This window comes from Arvicola amphibius, chromosome 9, assembly GCF_903992535.2.
Source record: "Arvicola amphibius chromosome 9, mArvAmp1.2, whole genome shotgun sequence".
NCBI classification, from domain to species: Eukaryota; Metazoa; Chordata; class Mammalia; order Rodentia; family Cricetidae; genus Arvicola; species Arvicola amphibius.
In genome coordinates this window covers 120,970,712-120,982,165 of record NC_052055.2, presented here as the reverse complement: position 1 = coordinate 120,982,165, position 11,454 = coordinate 120,970,712, and the positions used below count along the sequence as shown (strand labels likewise).

At 43.5% G+C, this 11,454-nt stretch overlaps 1 protein-coding gene across 1 annotated transcript; it reads left to right on the top strand.

The window, feature by feature from the left end:
- Positions 1-910: 910 nt before the first annotated feature.
- Srsf3 (serine and arginine rich splicing factor 3) lies at positions 911-9,789 on the top strand. The gene is made up of 6 exons (XM_038343566.1): positions 911-1,055; positions 4,571-4,778; positions 5,846-5,980; positions 8,123-8,161; positions 8,367-8,453; positions 8,554-9,789. The coding sequence occupies exons 2-6, from the start codon at positions 4,573-4,575 to the stop codon at positions 8,579-8,581; spliced, it is 495 nt and encodes a 164-aa protein (XP_038199494.1). The 5' UTR covers positions 911-1,055; positions 4,571-4,572; the 3' UTR covers positions 8,582-9,789.
- Positions 9,790-11,454: the final 1,665 nt, after the last annotated feature.

Sequence of the window (11,454 nt, the reverse complement as noted above, 5' to 3'; positions counted from 1 at the left end):
GAGTATTAATTCACCTCTTTACCCGTGGGGGAACTAAGATGTCTGGAAAACTGGTCAATGCTTTAATTTTTCGGAAAAGCAGATAACTACATTTGCAATAAAGCAGTCTAGCCTGATCAAAGCTAGGCGGAGGATAAGTTTGGGACCTGGAGACAAAGTCTGTGGCTGATCAAGGAAGGTGATTTCTCATAATCCAGTTTTTCCTTCGCTATCCAGCAATTCTTGGGGCTGTGTGCAGAGGCCCAGGGAGTTGCGGCAGCTACCAGCGAGAGCAAAGCTATTACAAAGGCTGCAGGTGCCCCTGCTGGCATCAGGATGGCGGGAGAATCTTCCCTTGTGTGAATGTGATCCTGGTGACCGTTTCTGCCCCCCCCTCCCCCCCCCCCCGACGTCCTCATTTGCCGCGCGCGGTTTGGGCGAGAGGCGGGAAAACAAGAGCTGTGCAAACTTTGCAGACTGTTCCCTGGGTAGGGGTCGGGGCGGCCACCGTGGGGGACCAGTTAGGTAGCCCCCTGCTCGGTAACCTTGACCACGACTCTCGGATTCCTTAGTCGTTGCGACGCTGTGGAATCGCAGCCCAACAAGGAGGGGACAAGCGTGCACATTTGACTGTGACCCGTGCCTGCGGCTGCAAGCACCGTGGCACGGGAATAATGGCGGCAGCGTCAAGGCTGGGCGGAAGTGAGGCAGAAGGGGTCTGGGCTAGTGCGGGGGAATGGCCGAGCCCGAGCACGACACCTCCGGGGCCAGCGGGCACGCGGCGACGAGCTCGCGCCATGTCCCCGCCCACCTGACCGAACGGCCGGCGCGCGCTCCCAGTAACCGCGGTTTCTCGCCGCCTGACGTCACGGTCCCCGCCGCCTCTGATTGGACGAGCGGGTCGGGTCACGTGGCGCAAACGGGATCTATAACTAGGGGCGAGGAGAAGGCGGTGGTCCGCCATTTCGTGGACGCCAGGGCATCGTTAGCATCTACGGAAGTAGATCGCGGAGGGCGCGGGTGGGCCTCGTCGGAGTGTTGGGATTTGAGCTGCGGTTCTCGAACCCAGTATCTCGGTAAGAGGCCGGCGGCGGGAGAGTGGGCTATGGAGTCGCACAGAGCCGAGGCGGGGCCCGGCGCAATGGCGGCGCCAGGTTGAGACAAAGGGGCGCCGCCGCCATTTTGTGACGTTCGGTCCCGGGCGGCGGCGGGGGCCCCCGGCCGGCTAGGAGATGCTTCCCGGACTCGGAATCGGGGGCTTTTCTCATTTCCATGGCAGGGAGCCGAGGAGAGCGGTGACTCGGGAGCGGGCTGATCTCGAACCGCATTCTGCACGTTGCGGCCTTTAATCTGATGGCGCCTTTTTTCCTTTTTTTTTCTCTAGGTTTTCTTGGGATAGGGTCTAAGGTTTTTTTTTTTTTTTAAAGTCACAGTAAAACCAGACCTTTATATACTGAAGCCCCCTACGGTCTTATTTAATGCTGGTTTAGTTTTTGCTTTAGAATTGGGGTGTAATTAAATTGTATTTCTAGTTGAAGTTGAGTTTGATGGTTTGTTTTTTTCTTTGACCTTTGCGTTCACAGGTGTGAAAACCGTGGATGGATGAGCTTTACTTCCCTTTAATTTTCGCTGAATGGCTTGGTCTCAACTGAGTCTTGGGTACAGGGTGGGGTCACGACGAAATAGGATGTGCCTGGACTGGAATTTTTGCTTAGATAATCGTTGCCTTTATAGTAAGAGAGACACTGAAAGTGAATTCTTGAATTTCCTTTTCATTTTGGAAGTGTGAAATTAAAGGCTTACTGAATGTATGTCCCTAAGGTGTGTTGTACATTCTTGTTATAGTCAGTGCTTTTTAGTTACTTTGTAAAAGCAAAATTTTGTGCCTGTGCTGGGGCTTGCACTTGGCGTTGTGTGGACTAAGCAGGCACCCTACAGCTAAGCTATCCTCCCGGCCCTAAAGATTGGTTTTTGAAGGTAACGTGTCCCCCCCTTTTTTCTCTGTGAAGATGGGGTCTCTTTACCAGTCTCCTGACCTCATAGCTGTCATTTCTCCGGCCTAGTGAGTCGCAGGCATGCGTGCTGGCTGTGGTAGTTTTTTTTTTTTTTTTTTTTTTTTGGTGTTTCGAGACAGGGTTTCTCTGTGGCTTTGGAGCCTGTCATCTTGTCTGGTATGATTGTTTTTCCCTGAGGCCCTTTTGCCTCTGCCTCCTGAGCGCTGGGATTAAAGGCGCGTGCTACCACCGCCCTGATATTTTGCTTTTTGAGGCAGGGTCGCATGCAGCGTAAGTTATCTTTGAGCTTCCTGGTTTTCTTTTTCTGTGGCCTGGCTGTCTGGAACTGTCCCCATATCTCCTTGAGATTTTCTTCAAATTTAATGCTGGACTTGCACGAGCTCAATTACGCTTGTCTTTCAGTACTTAAACTCCATAAAAATGTTTGTCATCTCAAAAACTGGCAATCACTCACTAGTCTGGATTTTCCACTTTGGGCGTTTCATATTCTGGAAATTGTAGAGTCTTTTTCCGGTCTTAGAACATTTTCAAGATTTTTACTTTGTAGTATTTGTCAGTATATTTCTAATTGTTGCACTGCATTTGGGATAACTTTCCTGGTACCTACTAGGTCGACACAGCTCTTAGGAATAGTGCGATGTATTTGCATTCTAGGCTAGCCCATCCAGACTCACGCTTGGGGAAGAGAAAAGCATACATGGAGCCAGGTGTGGCGATGCACACTTTTAAATCCTCTTTCTTAGAAAATTGAAAAGTCAGCACATGGATTGGCTGCTTGAAGAATTTTGATTGCCTAAGAGTCTAGTTTGAGGTGGTATAAGTATTGTTCTGGTAGTGCAGGAAGTTTTGTGGTGATGTATCTTGTAAGCTTTTGGTTGTGACTACCCCCCCCCCCACAGTTTCCCTGTAGTTTTGGGACCTGTCCTGCAACTAGCTCTTGTAGACCAGGCTGGCCTCGAACACACCAAGAGGCCTGCTGCCTTCCTGAGTGCTGAGATTAAAGACGTGGACCGCCACTGCCTGGCTGGGAAGCCTTTTATAAAAACACTTTAGTGTTGGTTATGGCTGGTGATGGTCCCAGCACAGGGAGGCAGAGGCAGGTGGAGCTCTTCACAATTCAAAACCAAAATAAACTTGTCTTTGGGGCTGGTATAAGTGTACCATAATGAAGGTCAGAAAGATGACTTGCAGGAGTTTTTCCACAGTGTCCTTCCTGTAGCTCAACCTGAGTGGGCAGCCTTTACTCGCTGTGCCATCTCCACAGCCCTCCTAAAGAAGCTTAAGTGAAGGTTTTGCAACTTAATTAAAGCTTGTAAGTTTTGGCATATGGAAGCATTTATATATTGCTTGTTTGGTTCAAATGTGGTCGTTTATCTAAACTTAATGGAATGGCTGTGATTGAATAATGGAGGTATATCCATCTCTTTTCTGCTGTAATTTCCTTGTCAACTATTGTGTGATGATGGTTTAAGATTACCCCCCCCCCACACACACACAGATTTCTCTGTAGCTTTGAATCCTGGCATTCCCTCTGTAGGCCTCGAGCTCACAGAGATCCGCCTGCCTCTGCCTCCTAAGTGCTGGGATCAAAGGCGTGCGCCACCATGGCTCAGCTTTTTGTTAATTTTTGAGACAAAACTTCTTTGAGTACCCTGACTGTCCAGACACTAGCTCTGTAGAGGAGGCTGGCCATTAACTCAACGAGATCCACCTGCCCCTGCCTCTCAAGTGCTGGGATTAAAGGCGTGCACTACTTTTTTTAAATGTTTCAGATGATTTCCTGTGTCAGTAGTGGAAGCTGGTCTTGAACTCCTCGCTCCATCTCTGAGCACTGTCACCCCACCTGTTGGTTGTTGGGTTTAATTTGAAGTTAAAATAGTCAAGCCTCATCCATTCTGTGTATTATGCAGAACTGCTAGAGTCTGGCACAGTTCAAGGCCAAAGTTAAAAAAGTTGGGCCTGGCTGTGGTGGCACACCTTTAATCCAGCACTTGGGAGGCAGGCGGATGGATCTCTTAGCAAACTCTAAGACAATCAGGACTGTTAGAAGAAGAAACTTTCTTGGAAAAACAAAATTGTTCCCTAACTCACAGTCCATATTGTATTAATTAATCCTTGGGGTGTTTTCTCAGTTCCGTGATGGCTTTAAAAGAGTGAGATGAGGCTGGCGTCTGACTCAGATCCTGCCTCCCAAGTACTAGAATATATCTGTTCTGTAGCCCTGTCTGGCTTGGAACTCCATGTAAAGACCAGGCTAGCCTCAAGCTCAGATTGTCTGCCTCTGGTCTAGCTGCTGACTTTGAAAATTTTTTGTTTCCTGGGGATTATGGAGGAAGAGTATGGGGTGGGGGATAGATAGCAGTATGGGTTCTTTGACAGTAGGATTTGTAGTTGTGTGTTGGCCTTTTTAGTTTGTTTCTGTTTTAAATAAAGGTCATGTTTGCTTCTAGGCTTGAGTCAAGAAGCTTGTGTATGCTAGACAAATACCACTAATCTATATTTCCGTGGCTCTTTAAATTCCTACGATTTTTTAACTAGACTGCTTTGATAAATATTGTTATCTTTTTTTCTTACAGAAATGCATCGTGACTCCTGTCCATTAGATTGTAAGGTGTATGTAGGTAATCTTGGAAACAATGGGAACAAGACTGAATTAGAACGAGCATTTGGCTATTATGGACCGCTCCGAAGTGTGTGGGTTGCTCGAAACCCTCCTGGCTTTGCTTTCGTTGAATTTGAGGATCCCCGAGATGCTGCTGACGCTGTCCGAGAGCTAGATGGAAGGTAATGTTAATGGCAAATAGTTAATCTGGTTTTTAGTGTTTCAATTTTCTAGGACATGTGGCTGTCACAACATTCCTGCTGTGTGACTTAGAGCCAGATGTGTCTTAAACCTGAATTCCCAGCACTTGACAGTTAGATGGGAGTTCAAAGAGTTTCAATAGTAAAAGTTGGCAAGGGTCTCTTATCAACTGCCTAATTGTGCTGGGTTAACTCTGTGATGGCTCTGGACAAATGAAGGAAAAATATCAACTTTGGCTGAACTTTTCTGTTAGGAAGAAATTTTTTATGCCAATTGTTAAATAATAATGGAGGGGGATAATATGAAACAGCCAAAGTAATTGTAGTGTATCTTTAAGCCGTTAGAGAAGTATATCGGAGAATGAAAAATTGAAGGGAACAAGTTATAGTGGAAATATATGAGAAATACAAAGGCAAAAATCAAGGCCCTTAATAATTAAAGCTACTAACAGTTAATATTGAACTCAAGTTTGAGGACAGCCAGGGCAACACAGTGAGACCCGTCTCTAAAATTTGTGCTGTATGTGTTTTATCTGTATGTCTTCACTATGCATTCCTACTAGTCACAGTCCACAAGGTGTGTCACCCCCTGGAACTAGAATTGTAGGTTGTGATTGTGAGCCACTTTGGGGGTGCTGGGAGCCAAGCCTGGGTCCTCTAGAACAATGGCCAGTGCTTTTAACTACTGAGCCCTTTTTGTAGCCTTTATTTTGAAGTGGTTTCTCTAGCCTAGACTAGCAAAGAGGCTTCCTCTCTGCTTAGTGCTGGAATTAAATTAAAGGTGTATATATGCCAACATACTCAGTCAGACTGATAAGTAGTAAAATTGTTTTCTTGCTTTTAAAAAAAATCCTACTTGAGAAGATTTGTTTGGTCTTTTAACCTATTTAAAGAGTTTAGCAAATTTAGAAACTTAGACCAGGTCTGGAAAACTCCTAAGAGTGTCAAATTTGGTTCCATTTGGGTGGAATCAGGAGAGATCGAGATGGACTCCCTGGACCACCGTGCCTGCTATGAGCAGTTTTGTGACTCGTGCCCCTTCTCCTTAGAACACTATGTGGCTGCCGAGTAAGAGTGGAGCTGTCCAACGGTGAGAAAAGAAGTCGGAATCGTGGCCCCCCTCCCTCTTGGGGTCGTCGCCCTCGAGATGATTACCGTAGGAGGAGTCCTCCACCTCGGCGAAGGTACTTGAGAGAGCACGTTTTAGAGAGAGGCATTGGTGTAATGGAGTAGCTAGTAGGAGCAGGTATTTCTGCTAAGTTTGTTGGTGGGTTTAACTTACTGAGACATCTGAGGTTTCTACGAAACGTTTGCTGGGTGTAGTTTGGGGTATGTGAGTTGTGCTGAGTGTTGGCTTTTGTCTGTAGGTGTATATTCATGTTGGTAGTTAGTAACTTCTGTCTTGGATCTGTCTTCTAGTTCATCTTCTAGTTGCATCTTTCCAAGTCTTCCCTTTTACTTCAGTTTAGGCCTTTTTCCATTTCTTGACTCCATAATGATCAACATTACATTCAACTAGCTCTTCACAGATGTGGTTTCTACTAGCACAACTGTAGTATTTATCAAAACAGGCAGCTGTTTTAATGTTACAACCGGTAAAGTAGAAATCTTTCTGAAACAAACTTAAGTCACTAACCAATAAAGGGGGCGAAAAAGTATTCCCAGTCATCCGTTCTTGATTCCCCAATAGGAGAGAATTCAGTTTTTTTTTTTTTTTAATGATTGAAATGGCATCATTCTTGGACCAGGCAGTATTGCCTGGGTGCAAACTCCTCATCTCCTCAAATCAAGCCTCCAAAATAGTTTCTGTAGGACTGAATTTACCTCTTACAGGTGAGTGAAGTCCTAGGAGATAGGAGTTCAAAATCTTGCCCCTTTTGCTATTTTGAAAAACAACACACTGTTGCCCATCATAATAAAGAGTATTTGTTAGCTAATAGATGGTTGTACTGATGGCTTGTTTTTCATTTTTTTTGTGCTTTTTGGTCCATCTATTAATAAAAATGAACCCCGTTACAGAGTCACCATCATGTCTCTTCTCACCACCCTCTGAGTCTGCATTAGCCAGTCAACTAGCCCTTTCAGCGTCATGTGACCAGCGCGCCCCATTCAGCTTGGCTGGTGTCGTTTCACATGACCCAGGCTGGCCAGTCGTCAGGTTGCACCGCCCTTTGGTTCCCGAGCATGCTGTTTTCTCTCAGCCTTCTCTCCAACCTTAACCAAATCGGCAGCAGCCACCTCGACCGCCCACACATTCCTGGCCAATCAGCTCAGCTGTTTATTTACCAAATGTCTTCACAACAACTACAGCAGCAGCCTTCGGCTAACAAAAAAGCAGGAAAAATCCACAACACCCCCTTCGCCAACCAACTAAATCCAACGCAACATCTGGCAAAACCTTTTCAGCAAATTCTTCCTGGCCGTCAGTCCGGCAGCCTCACCTCACCATTTCTAGCTTGTTGAAACCCAAAACTAGTAAGTTTTTCCTGCTTATACAGTTTACTGCTGGTTAAAAATAAGGAGTAAGCGGCTTAAGTAATTCTTTTTTCTGGATCAAAGGCTGGCTGTGCATAATTGAATGGTAACGTACAATATATTGCTTGAAACAACTTTTAAGGGTGATAGGGAACTCATAATGTGACTAGACCTTCAAGTGAACTTATGTGCATGTGTGAGATGCCAGACTAAAATTTTAATAACTCTAACAAAGATTTTAGCTTTTCTTCCTAGCAAAAATTTGTTAAATCCTATCACCTTTAAATGGTTTTACTAACAGTTTTCAAAATTTAAAAAATTTGGGGGTGAAGTGTGGGCCAAGCTATGGTAATTTTGATGAGCCTAAACACACTCTGAAATGTGACATCACAAATGCAGTTCTAATGTAGCACTAAATGGCATCGATGTTGACACCTGTCGCCTTTTCACAAATGACACTATCCACCTGGTACTTAAGTCTTGTTACAGACTTAAAGGTTTGCATGGGTTCCAAATACTGGTTTACGGTACTATTTTTGGAACTACTTGGGACTACATTTGGTGTGGTGTTTGGGTAGTGGAGTTAGTTTGACATGAAGTTTTGCATTGGACAGATCTGCTGTGAAGCATTCTTTGTTAAATCCATGGTTGGAATACCTGCTTTCACTTGAGCTTTTGGTTCCTTAATCCTTCTGTGCCTTTTTTTTCTTTTCTTTTTTTATTTTTGGACGATGAGTGCCAGTTCTTCGGCACGTTCACTGGGCCCAACAGTGAGATTGAAAAGTTGGGAAATGCCTCACGCCATATATACTAATTGACAGTTAGGCTAATTTTGCTGTTTCTGCTTTTAGATCTCCAAGGAGGAGAAGCTTCTCTCGAAGCCGGAGCAGGTAAATGTGCCCCAGTTTCATAGTGGCAGCTTCTCATACCCCTAAGCTGTTTGTTTCCCAAAGTACTTGTTTAATGAGATTTAGATAACCTTAATAACGGTAGTGTCTTGGGTAGCTTATAGTCAGTGTTCAGTTAGAATGAACCAGTCTTTTTATGAGGTAAATGTCTAACATCATTGGCTAATGTGCTTTTTGTTGATTTTAGATCACTTTCTAGAGATAGGAGAAGAGAGAGGTCTCTGTCTCGTGAGAGAAACCACAAGCCGTCTCGCTCTTTCTCTAGGTCTCGTAGGTAAGCTCACTAATGACTGACCTATTGAAGATACATATATGATCTTTTTATTCTATGTGCTAACAAGTTAGTAATGTCTTAATTTTTTTTTTTATTTTAGCCGATCTAGGTCAAATGAAAGGAAGTAGAAGACCAGTTTGCAAAAGAAGTGGTGTACAGGAAGTAACTTCATTTGACAGGAGTATGTACAGGAAATTCAAGTTTTGTTTGAGACTTCATAAGCTTGGTGCATTTTTAAGATGTTTTAGCTGTTCATGTTCCCTTAAGCAAGATTGAATTTGCTTTGAACTTTAGTTTTTCATAGACTGAAATAAATCTAGATCCTGCCCAGTTAAAGTGTGATGTACTAATGATAAACCACTGATGGAAATTGAAAAACCTAGTTTCTTTAGTAGCTGGGACACAGTCTGGAGCTGTGGGTGAAATGATAAGCAGTCTTTAAAAGCTGCTGTTAACACAAGTTAACAGGGGAAGGGTGGGAACTGTACTCTGAAGATTTTCAAAGAGGTTCCTCACTGATTGCTATCTATGGAGGAAGCTGTTTGTAACATTCTTTATTTGGAAATGGAAGACTAAGTTACCAGTTGGTTTAAGGGTACATTGTAGAGCTGAACCTTTGAGTTACTGTGCAAGATTTTTTTTCATGCTGTCATTTGTAATATGTTTGTGAGAGTCCTTGGGATTAAAGTTTTGGTTACAAATTGTTGTTTAACTTGAAAGCCTGTTTTTCCTTACACACTCAAATCTGTGAGCTTGGTATCAAGTCCAAGTTTAACATTCCTATTGGAAGCCATACTTATATTTTCTTGTAAAGTGCTTTTGGATTAATAAAATACTAGCTCTAATTGTGTAGTAGTCAGTTGAGCAAACCCACTGTTACCATTGTTATCCCTGGGAAAGCATTTGGTTACCCAGTTATTTCTTTGTAAGAAACATAACAGAGAGGCACTGGATTAGTGAATTTTTCTCCCCTTTGGCTGTCACCTAACTAGGATTTAGTTATTTTTTAGGAGTTGAAGCCAATTCAAGATCATGTCACTAACATTGTAAAGTAGCACCAGTGTGGTATTGTAATTCTTTAAGTTGCCCATAAAAAGTAGCTTTTATCTTCAGCATGAAAACATTCAACAAAGTTTAAAAATTGATTTCATTTGATAACTTGAGGTCTTGCATGGGATTCCAAACTGATCATGATGTAAAATCTACCATACAGCTAAATGTAACGATGCGCAGTTGAATATGGAGGCATGCATACCCTGTCTCTTAGAAAACTGGAGGAGTTGTGGTTTCAGATTTTGTGTGTGTGTGTGCAATTAGATTAAATCATAATGCAACAGTCTTGTGGCTTAAGTTTTCTTAAATGTGCTCTTTTGAGATAGTTTTTGGATGCTGTACTGACTTTGTTTTTATGAGGTCCTCCCCCCCCAATTACATTTGCTTTTTTAATAATAAATCTCAGTAAGAAAAGAGAGAATTGTGTCCAGAAGGTTCCAGCATGAGCCTTTGAAAGAAGTGCCGATTTAAATTTAGACTTCCTGTTAACGTGTTAGAAGATTGGACCCTTTGTCCTCCACGGTAGAACTGAGTAATCTACTCCTCGTTGGCATCAACCTAACTGGCTATTGATCATTAATTGGATCAGTAGACTGGAGCCCTAGCACAAGTTTGGCTTAATAGGAAATACCAAATGTGGACATTTAAAACTGAACTGACATTTAGATTGTGGCTATTTCGAAATGCTGTTGTAATTTCTGTAATTGTAGGTCAAATTAGCCAGTCTTGATCACTTTCTTGAGTGTGATGCTGAAAGTTACGGTGGCTAATGGTGTTCATTAGAAGTCATTAGTCGTGCTTTGAGATAAGAAAAGTGAGAATTGGGAGTTGTGGGTTTCTCATTTTATTATAGGTTACCTCTGATCTACATACTTAGGTGTGTTGTAGTTAGCCTTCATGTACCATTTAGGTACTCAGGGTTTCCAGAGTGACCCTAGCACTGTTAATATGGAAGAGTTACAGGTAATAAAACATTCATAGTTCTCTAAGAATCACTGCTTTAGTGCCTTGTCTAAATGTGCTTTGCTTTTCAGAATCCCAGGTGGGATTTAGTTTTCGGGTACTCTTCCAGTTGTCTATTTTTATACTGCCAGACTGTTGCCTTCTCGTTTTCCTTTGGGCAAGGGACATAAAGATTTTTATGATTAAAGACACTGACAAAAAACTGGGTTGGAGTATATTTTTATCTTAACAATCCGGTGATGTTTTATGTTATGTTCTTAGGCCGATACTTAGCCTGTCTTGTATGTGTTTACTGCCTGTCTGCTGAGTGAAGTGGCACTGGAGGGTTCTCGACACATGCGGCAGTCTCTGGGGTTTCGTACGGGCAGCGTTCCCTTGGCTGGCTTCTAACAGTGTGAGCAAACGCCACTGCCATTCATTCTGCTTCTAGCCATACCTTTATTACTACTTGAAAGGAGACTGGGTGTTGAACCCAATGTTCACACAGACAATTTATCTGCTAGCTATGTTTCCATTGAGTAAGCCCTATCATAGGCTCCCCAGACTCTAATTCAAGAGGAATGTGGTTGGGATTAGGCTATTTTTGAGGTGGCCTTCAACTTGGTAACTATAGACATTTTGTTGTCCGTCCGTCCCGTCCCGTCCCCCCCCCCCAATAAGATTTCTCTGTAGCTTTGGCTGTCCTGAAACTAGCTCTTGTAGACGAGGATAAGATCCGCCTACCTCTGCCTCCCGAGTGCTGGGATTAAAGGCCTAGAGTTTTGTTTTGTTTTGTTTTGTTTTTTTTTAATAACATGAGTTGGTAAGATTTCTTTCCTAGTATATACATAGCCTGGCTCCATCTACAGCATAATACAGACCGAGTGTGGTTCCACAGAATCTCAGCACTGGTGTGAGGTGGGATCACAAGACTCTTAATAGGGAATTGAGGGCCAGGTTCAAGTCCCAGCGCCCATATGATGTCAGATCTGTAGTAACTGGAGTT